This window comes from Marmota monax, unplaced genomic scaffold, assembly GCF_021218885.2.
Source record: "Marmota monax isolate L192 unplaced genomic scaffold, Marmota_monax_Labrador192_F-V1.1 WCK01_AAM20220418_F8-fsc00228, whole genome shotgun sequence".
NCBI classification, from domain to species: domain Eukaryota; kingdom Metazoa; phylum Chordata; class Mammalia; order Rodentia; family Sciuridae; genus Marmota; species Marmota monax.
In genome coordinates this window covers 1,692,125-1,706,542 of record NW_026695240.1, presented here as the reverse complement: position 1 = coordinate 1,706,542, position 14,418 = coordinate 1,692,125, and the positions used below count along the sequence as shown (strand labels likewise).

The following is a 14,418-nucleotide window of genomic DNA, read 5'->3' as shown; positions in this document are numbered from 1 at the left end:
TGAAGCATGCCTTAGCAAGGCCCTAAGGACTTCCTGAGATCCTGTCTCAAAATAAAACATTGAAAAAGGGCTGGGGATGTGGCTCAGTGATTAAGCAACCCTGGGCTCAGTCCCTGGCATATAAATAAATAAGTAAGTAAATGGCTGGGGTGTGGTTTAGTGGTTAAGCATCTCTGGGTTCAATTCTTGATACGCAGAGAGAGAGAGAGAGAGAGAGAGAGAGAGAAAGGAAGGTAGGTAGGTAGGTAGATTGGTTCCTGCTCCGGAGTAGCCAACATTCTATTTGGGAGGATGGATAATATGAATGCTATAGGAATAACATCTAGTGTGTTAGCTAGGGACAGATGTTAAGAAGGGAAAGAAAGCAAGCAAAGGAGAGAAATATCATGGGTCACATGTTTGTCTGAGTTTAGGTTAGAGTAGTCAGAGAATGCCCCATTGAGAAAATGACATTTGAGTAAAGCTCAGGAGGTGAGGGGTCAGATGGATATCAGGGGGAAGAGCTTTCCAGGCAAAGGGAACAATTAGTGCAAAGGCCCTGAGGCAGGAATGAGCCTCGTGAATTTATGGAATAGCAGAGAGACCAGTGCCTTTGGCACAGAGGCAGTGAGGGACGAGTAGTAGGAAGTTGTATGGGATCAAGGACTCTGGTTTTTATCCTAAATGAGATGAAGTCAAGAATCTGAGCAGAGGAGGGACATGACCTGACTCAGGTGTGCATAGGTGTGTGTGAGGAACAAACTGAGAGGAGAGGAAGGGGGAGGACAGGCTGCTGCAGTGGCCTAGGTAGAGACCAAGGTGGGTGGGTCCAGGCTTAGTCTGCTCAGGGATCCAGAGATGAACAGGGCTGGGGAGCTCAGGGCTGGCACACTGAGCCCTAGGGAAGAGGGGGTGGCTCTGGCTGAATCCCCTTCCTGCCCCCCAGGTCGTGTCCTACCTGGCAGGCTGTGGCCTCCAAAGCTGTCCCATGCTCTTGGCCAAAGGGTACCCGGACATCAGCTGGAACCCCTGCGGCGGTGAGCGCTACCTGGACTTCCTGCGCTTCGCCGTCTTCGTCAATGGTGAGGCAGGGGATGGCGGTGGCAGGTGGGAGTCATGGGGCCTCTGACCAAAGCCTCCCTCAGGGTGACAGCCCCACCCTGCGCCTTGGGCCTGGCCTGGGCAGGGATTCTTCCAAGAGGTTCTGGGCCGACCTGGCATCACCCCTGGGGGTGTCAGGTCCTGGGGCCGCGTGGGGTCCCTGGGCAACGGCTCACGGGTCCTCCTGACCCTGCCGCGTGCCAGGCGAGAGCGTGGAGGAGAATGCCAACGTGGTGGTGCGCCTTCTCATCCGCAAGCCTGAGTGCTTTGGGCCCGCCCTGCGGGGTGAGGGTGGCTCAGGGCTGCTGGCCGCCATCGAAGAGGCCATCCGCATCTCCGAGGATCCTGCACGGGATGGGCCAGGTGTCCGCAGGGACCGTCGCCGTGAGCAGTGAGTGTCCTGCTCCCCTCTCCAGCGGGACAGCCCACCCTCCCGGTGCCCCTGCCACCTCCCTCACACCCACCCCCTGCCTCACACCCACCCCCTGCAACAGCTTTGGGGAGGAGCCTCCTGAAGAAAACCGCGTGCACCTGGGACATGCCATTATGTCCTTCTATGCCGCCCTGATTGACCTGCTGGGACGCTGTGCACCAGAGATGCATGTGAGACCCGGAAAGCTGGGGTGGGACAGATGGGAGGGGACGGGCATGCATGGCCTCCCTGAACTTCTGCATTCAGATGTTGGCGATCTTGATTGAACTCTCACCATGTGGGTGGTCATGGACAGAACAGTGACCTGCACTGTCCCAGGCCCCGATCTCATGGAGTGGACAGGGAAGGGATGGGGAAGCACAGGCGGAGGGTAGGGAACTGAGTTAGTCCCTTGGGAGGGAGGCCTGCGGTACCCATGGGTGTGCCAGGAAGGGGTGGAAAGGAGAACAGGTGCTGGGTAACATGCCCATCCTCCCCGCCCCCCCCCCCCAGCTAATCCAAGCCGGCAAGGGCGAGGCCCTGAGGATCCGCGCTATCCTACGTTCCCTCGTGCCTTTGGACGACCTCGTGGGCATCATCAGCCTCCCCCTGCAGATCCCCACCCTGGGCAAAGGTAGGAGGGGCCAGGGCCTGGCCAGGGCAAGATGCTACGGAGGGGGCCAATGGGTCCCGCGGGCATCCTGACACCCCCCACCCCCCTTTCCGGTAGATGGGGCACTGGTACAGCCAAAGATGTCAGCGTCCTTTGTGCCGGATCACAAGGCGTCCATGGTGCTCTTCCTGGACCGCGTGTATGGCATCGAGAACCAGGACTTCCTGCTGCATGTGCTCGATGTGGGGTTCCTTCCTGACATGCGGGCGGCTGCCTCGCTGGACACGGTGAGCAGCCCCGCCCACCCTGGCACTCTCCCCGCCCCGCCCCGCCCCGTGGAGGACATGAGATGGGTCATGGGAGAGCGACAGCAGCACTTTCGTATTAGAGAACAAAGCCAGGAAAGGCAGAATTCCGATGGAGTGTGGGTAGGAATCCTCCAGGTATGAAAATGATCGTTTTCCGTTCAGCACTGTGGGCACCCACAGTGTATGATCCTAACAGAAGGTGACTGGCCAAGGAAGGTGACCACTGAGAATTGACCACTGGCTTAGAAAAACGGAGATCACAGTGACCTTGACAAACAGTTTTAGTAAGGTGAAGGGCCACAGCCTTATGCAGGGGGCTTGAGAGGGACAGGAGGTGAGGTATCGGAGATAGAGTACTAGCCATTCCTTTTTTTTTTTTTTTTGGTACCAGGGATTGAGCCAGGGGCCCTTAACCACCAAGCTACACCCCCAGCCCTTTTTATTTATACATTTATTTTTTTTAGAGACAGGGTCCCACTGAGCTGCTTAGGATCTCATTAAGTTGCTGAGGCTGCCTTTGAACTTGCAATCCTCCTGCCTCAGCCTCCTCTGCTGGTAGCAGCCATTCTTTACGAGTTTCTGGCAGGGGAAGGAGGCAGAGGAGGGATGACTGCTGGGGGTCAACTCCAGCAAGGTCTTAAGGGGGAGAATTAATTGCTTGGTATTAGCTGGGAAAAAGGAACACTGGGACTTGAATCTATAACCACTATAGGAAGTGTGGGTACAAAGAAACAAGTTCACTGACACCACAAGGAAGTGACCAGCCAAAGCCAAAATGTAAAAAAAAAATACAGGACAAATGACCCAGTTTCTCCAGCAAGTAAATCACATTAAAAAAGAAAAGATGAAAATGTCTAAAATTGTTCATCATCACTAGCAATTAGAGAAATGCAAATCAAAACCACTCTAAGATTTCATCTCACTCCTGTCAGAATGGTAGCTATTATGTATACAAAAAACAATAAGTGTTGGCGAGGATATGGGGAAAAAGGTACACTGATATACTGCTGGTGGGACTGCAAATTGATGCAGCCAATCTGGAAAGCCATTTGGAGATTCCTTGGAAAGTTGGGAATGGAACCCCCATTTGACCCAGCTGTCCCTCTCCTCTGTCTATACCCAAAGGACTTAAAAACAGCATACTACAGGGACACAGCCACATCAATGTTTATAGCAGCTCAATTCACAATAGCTAAACTGTGGAGCCAACCTAGATGCCCTTCAATAGATGAATGGATAAAAAAATGTGGCATATATACACAATGGAATATTACTCAGCAATAAAAGAGAATAAAATCATGGCATTTGCAGGTAAAGTTAGGGAAGATAATGCTAAGTGAAGTTAGCCAATCCCAAAAAACCAAATGCCTAATGTTTTCTTTGATATAAGGAGGCTGATTCATAGTGGGATAGGGAGCAGGAGCATGGGAGGAATAGATGAACTCTAGATAGGGCAGAGGGGTTGGAGGGGAAGAGGGGGTAGGGGGTTATTAATGAATGTGATAATCATTACTATCAAAAGAACATATATGAAGACACGAATTGGTGTGAGTATACAATGTATACAACTAGAGATATGAAAAATTGTGCTCTATATGGGTAATAAGAATTGTAATGCATTCCGCTGTCATGTATAAATAAAAACAAATTTACATTTAAAAAACCTTAAAAAAAAAAAAAGAAAGAAAATGGCTATGAGACTTGCCGGCCAAATGCAGCATGTGGACCCTCCAGGGGCCCTGATCTCAACAGTACCATCTGAATGCAAAGCAGTTTTTGCGACAGCCAGAAAAAGTTGATCAGGAAAATCGAGAGATTGTTAATTCTGTCACGAGGGATATGGCAGTATTTTCTGGACTGTCAGACAGACTTGCTTTTCTGAATGGAAATGTGTAGCTAAGCATCTGTGGGTACAATGGCAGATGGCTGGGGTTTGCATGAAAACGTTACAGGAAAGACAGACGGTCAAGGTTAGAGCAGAAATAAAGTCACACGGAAGGTCAATATCTGCACAACAGCCAAATCCGAGTAATGGGGCTCATTATCAGCTTCTGGACTTTCGAGTGTGTTCGAAATTTTGCTCAGCAAAGTAGCAATGGGCGTGGGGTGCAGAAGCCGAGGAGCAGGATTTGGGGAATGATCTGGGTCCGTAGGCCAGAGTTGTCCGGGATGGGTGCCAAGGCCACCCCAGGGATTGCAGCGGGCCTGAGGTCCTCGCCCTGTGCCGCAGGCCACTTTCAGCACCACGGAGATGGCCCTGGCGCTGAACCGCTACCTGTGCCTGGCGGTGCTGCCGCTCATCACGAAGTGTGCGCCGCTCTTCGCGGGAACCGAGCACCGCGCCATCATGGTGGACTCCATGCTGCACACCGTCTACCGCCTGTCCCGGGGCCGCTCGCTCACCAAGGCGCAGCGCGATGTCATCGAGGACTGCCTCATGGCGCTCTGCAGGTGGGGTGCGGCCCAGGGCGGGGTGGGGCCACAGGCCGCGCGGACCTCGAGGCGCGATCACCGCCCTGTGCTCTCCCCGCAGGTACATCCGCCCGTCCATGCTGCAGCACCTGCTGCGGCGCCTGGTGTTCGACGTGCCCATCCTGAATGAGTTCGCCAAGATGCCGCTCAAGGTGAGCGCTAACCCTCCTCAGCTCACCCTCGCTGCCATGACCCACCCACCGCCCTACTCTAGCCCCAGACTAGGGGGCGCATGTGTACCAGCGCTGCCCATCCCAGCCACCCTGCGCGCGTGAGGGCAGCGGACCCACAGAAGCTAATTGGCATCCCTGTCAGCATACTAGGATTCCCAGGACATTCACTTTGCGTCATTGATGCCGCTAACATTCCCTAATTAGCGCTTAATTTGCCTAACCAAATGAGCCAGCCCCCGCCTAAATTAGCATATATTTGCATGGGGCACACCAATTCCCCTAATTAGCATTTTATTCGCATGCCCAGACCACCAGCCTTCCACTATTCAAATGAGTGCGTTTATTTGAATAAACAGAACCATAGCTATTCTGAATATTTGCACACTGTGTCTCCTGTTTTTTCATTTGCACGGCTAATTTGCATAAGGAGATACCCCCAACTCAGATATCTTGACTATTTTGCATAATATGCTTAAATTAGCCCCTACTTCAAGCTTGCATATTGGATAGTGGAGGCCCTCTTTTCAATTTCCATATATTTGCATGGAGCGCTGCCTGTGTTTCTATCTGGCGTGCTAGTTTGCATAAGCACAGATCACTCCATCCATATGCCCATTTGCACACCACCCTACCCGTGGACTATTAAGCATGCTTGTTTATGTGAAAAGACAGACAAACCCAGCTCTAGTTTAATGCCCATCCTGGTTTCAAATTAAAATGCTAACTTTGCATAATAAACTATCCAGGACCATTCCTTAATAAACAGACCATGCCCTCCTTTATTAGCATATAATTTGCATTGTCTACACCTCCTTTATAGTTTTCAAGCACTGCACCCTCTGCCTCCTGGGGCCTTCATTTGCTTGCCATCTGCTTTATGTCCCCTCTTGCTCCCACTCAGCTCCTCACCAACCACTATGAGCGGTGTTGGAAGTACTACTGCCTCCCTACGGGCTGGGCCAACTTCGGGGTCACCTCTGAGGAAGAGCTACACCTCACTCGAAAACTATTCTGGGGCATCTTTGACTCTCTGGCACATAAGGTCTGGGCACCCAGGAGACCCAAAAGGGGAGGGTTGGGCCTCAAACTTGGGAATCCAGAATGAAATCTCCAAATTTGATGGGTTCCAGGAGAGAGGCAGCTCTGCAGGTTTGGATGTAGGAAGATTTATGGGTTGAGGATTCAATTTGGGGGTTATAGAAGAGGGGATGTGCCTTTCACTGAGGTGCTTGGAAGGGGTAATATGGAGGTGATTTGGGGTTCCATCTTGGTCTGGGGTTTTGATTTCAGAGAGAGGGACCATAATTTGGGTTTGGGGGTCCAGGGAGGAAGGTTGATGATTGGAGGGTGTGATTGACACTTCTGAGACTCCAAGGTTGGGATATTCCATGAAGCCTTGTGACACCCTCCAACCCGCCCACTCCTGGCATCCTCAGAAATACGACCAGGAGCTGTACCGCATGGCCATGCCTTGTCTGTGTGCCATCGCGGGGGCCCTGCCTCCTGACTACGTGGATGCCTCGTACTCATCCAAGGCAGAGAAAAAGGCCACGGTGGACGCTGAAGGCAACTTTGATCCCCGGCCTGTGGAGACCCTCAAGTGAGACCTGGGGTGGAACTCAGGGGCTGGGGGAGAGGAAGGTTTCCTCTCCATGCCCAACATCTGCCAATCCCTTCCCCTCCACAGTGTGATCATCCCTGAGAAGCTCGACTCCTTCATTAACAAGTTTGCAGAGTACACACATGAGAAGTGGGCCTTTGACAAGGTCGGCACCAGGGTCCCCCAGTCCCAGAAGTGTCCCTCCTTCAAGACCTCAGCTTTTCCCCAGGCCCAGGTCTTCCCTGAGGCCCCAGGTTTCCCTGAGGCCTCCGGCCTTCCCTAAGGACCCTCACTCTCCCAGGGATCCCCAGATTTCTGTGGAGCCCTCAGTGCCTCCAGGGTCCCCGCTGGGTGCCCTACATGGCTGCTACCCCTCATCCTGCCTTCACCTGTCCTCCGCCTCCACTTCTAGATCCAGAACAACTGGTCCTACGGGGAGAACGTGGACGAGGAGCTGAAGACCCACCCCATGCTGAGGCCCTACAAGACTTTTTCAGAGAAGGTGACCAAGCCTTGGGGCCCCGTGTTGGGGATCAAAATGAAACTCCAAACCTGGGGTAGGGAGGAAATGAGGAAGCCTCACGGGTTTGCATCTAGATAGATCTGTAATCAGGGTTCCCATCACAGACTTTGCCTCCCTCAGGTTGGGTTGCCTCCCCCGAGGGCCCCAGATTCCTAATGTCCCTCTTCTAGAAAGGGTCAGAGGCTGAGTTTGATTCCTTGACCCTGAGTCCCGTCACTGGGACTCATGTGTAAAATGAGAGAATGCGCGTTAGGAGGCTCTACTCCGGACTGGTAAGAACCTGGGTTCCAGGGTGGCCTGGGCCACTGAGCACTTCATAGCCACCTGGTGGGGACTTCCCACTCTGGAGGCCAAGGAGTCTGGCTGCGGGCTCCTTCCTCTATCCCCTTCCAGCCCCACTCCACCAACTCTGTCCCCTCCTGTCCACTCCAGGACAAAGAGATTTACCGCTGGCCCATCAAAGAGTCCTTGAAGGCCATGATTGCCTGGGAATGGACCATAGAGAAGGCGAGGGAGGGTGAAGAGGAGAAGACGGAGAAGAAGAAAACACGGAAGATATCTCAAACTGCCCAGGTGAGGCCATGAGGGAGCGGCCAGGGTCTCAGTAAGGGGCCTGTGGGACCAGACAGGGGCTGGGATTGTGAGGGGAGGGGGCCCTAAGGAGGGGGATGGAATCAGGAGAAGGGGCGAGGCCAGAAGAAGGGACAGAAGTCCAAGAAGTCGGGGACAGGAGAGTCATGGGTCTAAAGACTCACAGGGCAGAGGAGAGGAGGGGTTGGTTTAGAGACAGGGTCTTAAGGAGGGGGTGTAGAGGAGGTGTCTGGAGCCCCAGGCAGGGGCTGGTTGGGGCTTCCTGCTTGCTCATCCAGCCCTCGTCTCCCCCTGCCCTCTCAGACCTATGACCCCCGAGAAGGCTACAACCCCCAGCCCCCCGACCTCAGCGGAGTGACCCTGTCCCGAGAGCTGCAGGTGAGACCTCTGACCCTGCATTTGGGGGTCCCCAGGGCATCTGCTGGGGAAGGGCATTCTCTGAATCTGTCCTGGATTGTCTGTGTCCCCCGCAGGCCATGGCAGAACAACTAGCAGAAAACTACCACAACACGTGGGGGCGGAAGAAGAAGCAAGAGCTGGAGGCCAAGGGTGAGTGGCCCCGCTCCCCACGCGGCCCGCCTCTCCGCAGCCCCGGTCAGAGGCTCCGGAGTCTGAGGGCCTGGGTCAGTCCGTGCCTTCCCCGTGCGACTGAGCAACGGCCTCCGCCCCTGGGTTTCTGGCCTGGAGACTGGAAATGGTGACAGCGGTTTCCACCACAGGCTTGTGGTGAGGCGAGCCTCTGAGAGCGGGGTTTCCGTTACGATCTCCGTCTTCAGGACCAGAATCCTGCGACCTCAGCTCAAGAACCACTTCAGGGAGCGGCCTGGGTCCCCCCCAGCCCCTAGTTTCTGGTCTTTGCCTCCCCAGGCGGTGGGTCCCATCCTCTGCTGGTGCCCTACGACACTCTCACGGCCAAGGAGAAAGCACGAGATCGGGAGAAGGCCCAGGAGCTGCTGAAGTTCCTGCAGATGAACGGCTACGCGGTCACCAGGCAAGCTCAGGGGCGGGGCCACCCGGGAGGAGGCGGCGGGTGGGCGGGGCCCGCGTGCGGGGCGGGGCCATACCTTGCCAGGCCAAGGGGCGGGGCCTGGAAATGGGGGCGGGGCCTGGAAATGGAGGCGGGCCCTGAGAGAGGCTGAGGACCTGGGATGAGGCCCGAGAGTGTAGAGGAAGGACCTGGGGGAGCAGAAACGCACCCAGGCCCTGCTTCTGGGCCGACCTCTCTGCTTGTCCACCCAGAGGCCTTAAGGACATGGAGCTGGACACATCTTCCATCGAGAAGCGGTTTGCGTTTGGCTTCCTGCAGCAGTTGCTGCGCTGGATGGACATTTCCCAGGAGTTCATCGCCCACCTGGGTAGGAAGAATGCCCTTCCTGTTTTCTGCCTCCCTAGCAAAGACGCTCCTGGGGAGCCAGCCCCGGATCTCTCCTTCCACCCCTCATCTAATTATCTACTAGGCCAGACACTGTTCTGGATGTCGGAGATACATTGACCAAGGCAAAGATCCAGCCCATCTGCCACTGTGTTCCTGTGTGTTTACACCATTACTATTAATAACATTTAATATGTTAGTGTTTGGGCAAGAATAAATCAATAGAGCAGGGTGAAGGGTATTGGGAGTGTGCAGCCCATAGTTTTTTGTTTTTGTTTTTGTTTTTGTAGTTGTAGATGGACAGAATGCCTTTATTCTATTTGTTTATTTTTATGTGGTGCCGAGGATCGAACCCAGTGCCTCACAAATGCCAGGCAAGTGCTCTACCACTGAGCTACAGCCCCAGCTGAAGCCCATTGTAATTTTAAATAGAATATTCAAGGAAGACTTGGATAAGAGTGTGACATGGGCTGCATGTGGCTCAGTGGTAGAGTGCTTGCCTGGCATGTGCAAAGGCCCTGGGTTCCATCCCCAGCAGCACTGGAAAAAAAAGTGACATCTGAGTCAAGACCTAAAGGAGATTCCTGGAGAGCCATTTGGACATCTGGAGACATCTGTTCCTTCCAGGCAAGGGAGCAGCAAGTGCAGAGTCCTGGAAGGTTCCTAGTATGGGATGCCATGTGGCTGAAGTGGAGTGATTGAGGGGGAGTGAGAGGACATGATGTTAGAGAGGTAACAAGACAGATTACGTAGTGCTTTGCAGGCCATAGTGAGAACTTTGTCTTTTACCCTGAGTGAGATGGAACCACAGGAGGGCTCTGAGCAGAGAAGGGACCTGACTCAAGTGTTCAGTGTCCTTTTGACTTGACTGGGAACAGAGAGGGCAAAACCTGAACAGATTCTGGATTTATTTTGAAGGCTGAGGCTGCTGGGCTACTTCTTGGTTGTTTCTTGGACATCATCAAGAGTCACAGTGAGGGCCCCCACAGTCTTTTTCAGTTTTCTCCAGAGACCCTCAGCCCCCAAGCCCCCACATTCCCAATGGTGAGAGGCAGATCAGGATTCAGTCCCACAAATCTCTCCCCAAGGCCCACATGCTGAGTCTCCTTGCCGCACACCTCTTGCTAATTCCCTGTCCTCTCTGAACCTCAGTTTCCTCTTCTGTGATATGGGATACTGTTCAACATAACTGCCATGGTTCTGTCACTTACTGGCTGGGTGACCCAGGGTAAATTGTTTCAGGGACATATCAAATGTTTAATAATTGGAGCCAGTATTATTATTTTAATAGCTTAATTATTCCTATTACCATTTTTGTTTGAATGGACTTTATTTAAAAATTATTCTAATGTATTTATATCAACTTCTGGTCTCATTTGTTTCATTCATTAATTCTAAATTGACTCCGTGGTAGATATTGAAGTTCAGAAATAAGAAAGGCTTGTGATGAGTGAGGAGAGGAATGGTCTATGGCCTCACCTTCCTTCTGGTTTGTTCTCCCCATTTTCAGTTTCAGGAAGGGTTTGATCAAGGGATAGGGGAGATAAGACAAAAGAAGGGGAGAGAGGTGTATCTGACAGACAACAGAAGTGACTTCATACCAAGAATTAATCTCCCATCATTTCCTAGCCCTGCCCTCAGAGTCTCTCCCATCAGATCACACTGGATTCCCCAGCCTTGACCCCTCTGTGACCCCATTTGTCCTTCCCGACAGAGGCCGTGGTCAGCAGTGGACGAGTGGAAAAATCCCCACATGAACAGGAGATCAAATTCTTTGCCAAGGTGAGAGGTGGGCTGGGAAAGGGGGCCAGGAGCTGGTGGGCCTCCCCCTCCTCACCACCCCGTCTTCCTTCCCCACCTGCAGATCCTGCTCCCTTTGATCAATCAGTACTTCAACAACCACTGCCTCTATTTCTTGTCCACACCGGCCAAAGTGCTGGGCAGTGGTGGCCACGCCTCCAATAAGGAGAAGGAAATGATCACCAGGTGGGCTGCCTGCGACCTCTGACCCCTGACCTCATAGGGTTATAGTCCTGGACCCCTGACTTCCTGTGCTTGGCCTTTAGGGGCTCTGACCTGGGTACTGGGCACTGGTCACTCTTCCTGCAGGGTGATGGGTGGGCTGGGGTGACAAGCTGTCCCTGTTTGCGGGACTGCAGGGTCTCCCAAAATGTCAGGTAAACTGGGACAAACCGGTCACCCTGTTAGGAAGCAGACACTCGCTGTGGCTCCCCAGGCCAGTCACCCCCTGGGATTGTCAAGCCTGCTGGTTGGATCCCCTTCCTGAAGTCTCCTGCTCGGGCTGCCTGCCGCCCTCCCCCGTCCTCTCTGTCCCTCTCCTTTCTCTGTGCCACCGCCGCCCTGTCTCCATGGTTTCACTCTCTGTTCCCCTGTCCTGTCCCTTCCTTCAGCCTCTTCTGCAAACTCGCGGCCCTTGTCCGCCACCGCGTCTCTCTCTTTGGTAAGTGGCCCTCCCCTGAGCTTCCTGCCAGCCCCCGGAGGAAGGAGTTCCCGGGTTTGGCCTTCATTTGAGGAACGTTCCCTGTGTCCTTCTCCTGGACCTGGATGTGGACTGGGTAGTCCTAGGGACAGGGCAGTGGCTGAGACAGGGGGCCACTGTCCCCTGGCCCTTCCCTCACCTCAGCCACCTTCCCCTCCCAGGGACGGACGCCCCCGCCGTGGTCAACTGTCTTCACATCCTGGCCCGCTCCCTGGATGCCAGGTAGGGTGACACGGGTGGCACCCACTGCCATCCTGCGCCAGCCGCAGCCCCTGTCCTTCACACCCTCCACATGGAGACTTTCTTCCCCCTTAGGACGGTGATGAAGTCAGGCCCCGAGATCGTGAAGGCCGGCCTCCGCTCCTTCTTCGAGAGCGCCTCGGAGGACATCGAGAAGATGGTGGAGAATCTGCGGCTGGGCAAGGTGTCGCAGGCGCGCACGCAGGTCAAGGGCGTGGGCCAGAACCTCACCTACACCACGGTGGCCCTGCTGCCCGTCCTCACCACCCTCTTCCAGCACATCGCCCAGCACCAGTTCGGAGACGACGTCATCCGTAAGAGCCCCGGCTTCAGGGGCGGGCGGGGGTCCATCGGGCCGGTGGGACCATCACAGGTGGCGGCCAGAGTCCCCAGCTCATGGTCATCCTACATAACAGAATGAGTCCCTTAGGATGTGCGTTAGCTGCTCTGAACCAAGACCCCAAGTCACTGGAACCTGGAGAAGCCAACATTCCTTTCTCATCTAATGGTGACTTGTAAGTGGGTCACAGGGTCAGATATCCAGGCCCCTTCCATCTCACGGCTCTGCCTTCTGTGAAATGTTGCCTTTCCAAGGTGGCTCGCCAACATGCCCCTCTAGGCAGCAGGAGAGGAAGTAGAGATGGAGCTTGTGCCCGGGGAGGCTGTCGAGGAAGGCCCCGCTGCTGGGAGCCCAGCTTCCAAGGAGCTTCTCCTGAGCCGCATCCCCAGCCCCACTTGGTTCTTTTAAAGGAACAACCTAGAAGCAGCCCTGTGGCTTCTGCTTATATCAGACCGGTCAGAACATGGCACATAGCCACCTGTCACCGCAAAGGAGACTGGGAAAGAGGCCTTTGTTCCTGGAGGTCATGTGTTGAGCTTAACATGGGGGGTCTCTGTGAGAAAGAAGGTAGGGGCAGGGCTGGGAGCCGGAGAGCAGCATCTGCATGTTTGTCCGGCCATGGGACACACGTGGGAGTGACGCAGCCAAGACTGTGTTGTGTGGGACATGCAGTGTGGTGTCACTGAGACATAGGAAGGCCAGGTGGCTTGACATGACATGGTGTGGGCAGGGATTCAAAAGAGCCTTTTAAGATGTGGCTGGGACCAGGGTGGCACCAGGGGGATGGCAGGAAGGGCAGGGGAGAGACACTCGGAGGTGGAGAAGACAGGCTAGGGAAGGGAGGTGTCCAGAATGAGGCCTGGGATTGGGGACCTGGGGACAGTGGGTCCTCTATAGAGCTGGAGATGGGAAGATGTGGCCAGTTTGGGGAGATGCTGAAGTCGGTTTGGGACACAGGAGTTATGAAGGGCCTCGGGGACACTAAGGGAGGGCTGTCCAGTTATGGAGCATAGGGCCAGTGGGCTCTGGGGACCAAGGGATAGTGAGGTCCTGTGCTCACTGCTTATTTGAAATTACAGTCCATTGCTAAACAGGTTGGTGGCACGTGCCTGTAATCCCAGCCACTCGGCAGTCTGATGTGGGAGGATCACAGGTTCGAGGCCAGCCTCAGCAATTTAGAGAGACCCTGTCTCAAAATTTTTAAACATTTTTATAAATGGCTGGGAATGTAGCTCAGTGGTAAAGCACCCTTGGGCTTGATCCCTAGTATCTATCTGTCTGTCTGTCTGTCTGTCTGTCTCTCTCTCTCTCTCTCTCTCTCTCACACACACACACACACACACACACACATCTATTGAAAAATGGAAGAAAGGTAGCACCTGGATGGCGTTCTTCCCCAGGTCCAGCTTTTTATTTGAAACTTTAAAAAAATACAAAAAAGTCAAAAAGAAGAGTTTTCACCTCTGCGTCACCTTTCACTGCACTGGTGAAAGTATCTACAAAGTTTTTGAAGTTCTGAATGTAAGTCGCACCTCATGTCTGAATGCTGAGGCTGCACGTGCCGGAACCAGAACCTTCCAGCGTGACCCCAGCATCACCATCACCAACCTGATCACGTGAAAGACCCCTGTCACCCACACAATGTCTGCGACTTATTTTTGTTTGTTTGAGACAGAGCCTCCATGTGTTGCCTAAGCTGGTCTCCGTTTCCTGGGTCCCAGTGTTCCTCCTACCTCAGCCTCCCAAGTAGCTGGGAGCCAACACATCTGGCTTGTCTTTGTTTTTTTTTTTTAAGTCAGATTTAAAAAATTATTCATAAAAGTCAATATTGAGAGTAAGGCGAGTATGTAGCATTTAAAGGATTATGAAGTAAAACCTCCTGTGTATTTTAGGAGATTGAAGGGACTTGAAAATGAAGAGGAGACGGAAAACAACACTATGAAAAAAAAAAAAGCTCAATATTTCAAGTGTTTTTAAGTTGATGTGCTGTAAGAAAAAGGTCATTCCTAACTATAAGAGTGAGCTGTAACTAATTTTTAAATATATATATTATTTATTTAGTTGTAGTTGGACACAATACTTTTATTTTATTTATTTACTTTTTTTTAAAGAGAGAGAGAATTTTTAAAAAAAAATATATATATATATATATTTTTAGTTTTCGGTGGACACAACATCTTTATTTTTATTTTTA

At 53.1% G+C, this 14,418-nt stretch overlaps 1 protein-coding gene across 1 annotated transcript in view; it reads left to right on the top strand.

Annotated features, from left to right (window-relative positions):
• The window catches only part of Ryr1 (ryanodine receptor 1), a 106,032-nt gene that overhangs the window by 39,302 nt on the left and 52,312 nt on the right, over positions 1 to 14,418 (top strand). The window contains exons 42-62 of the mRNA XM_058577598.1: positions 926 to 1,061; positions 1,285 to 1,471; positions 1,575 to 1,683; positions 2,006 to 2,126; positions 2,223 to 2,392; positions 4,644 to 4,864; positions 4,947 to 5,037; positions 5,960 to 6,100; positions 6,495 to 6,658; positions 6,746 to 6,824; positions 7,071 to 7,160; positions 7,614 to 7,754; positions 8,076 to 8,150; positions 8,246 to 8,321; positions 8,640 to 8,763; positions 9,012 to 9,127; positions 10,859 to 10,926; positions 11,009 to 11,130; positions 11,556 to 11,605; positions 11,806 to 11,866; positions 11,960 to 12,198. Coding sequence (XP_058433581.1) covers positions 926 to 1,061; positions 1,285 to 1,471; positions 1,575 to 1,683; positions 2,006 to 2,126; positions 2,223 to 2,392; positions 4,644 to 4,864; positions 4,947 to 5,037; positions 5,960 to 6,100; positions 6,495 to 6,658; positions 6,746 to 6,824; positions 7,071 to 7,160; positions 7,614 to 7,754; positions 8,076 to 8,150; positions 8,246 to 8,321; positions 8,640 to 8,763; positions 9,012 to 9,127; positions 10,859 to 10,926; positions 11,009 to 11,130; positions 11,556 to 11,605; positions 11,806 to 11,866; positions 11,960 to 12,198 — 2,581 coding nt within the window. The remainder of the gene's footprint in view (positions 1 to 925; positions 1,062 to 1,284; positions 1,472 to 1,574; positions 1,684 to 2,005; positions 2,127 to 2,222; positions 2,393 to 4,643; positions 4,865 to 4,946; positions 5,038 to 5,959; positions 6,101 to 6,494; positions 6,659 to 6,745; positions 6,825 to 7,070; positions 7,161 to 7,613; positions 7,755 to 8,075; positions 8,151 to 8,245; positions 8,322 to 8,639; positions 8,764 to 9,011; positions 9,128 to 10,858; positions 10,927 to 11,008; positions 11,131 to 11,555; positions 11,606 to 11,805; positions 11,867 to 11,959; positions 12,199 to 14,418) is intronic.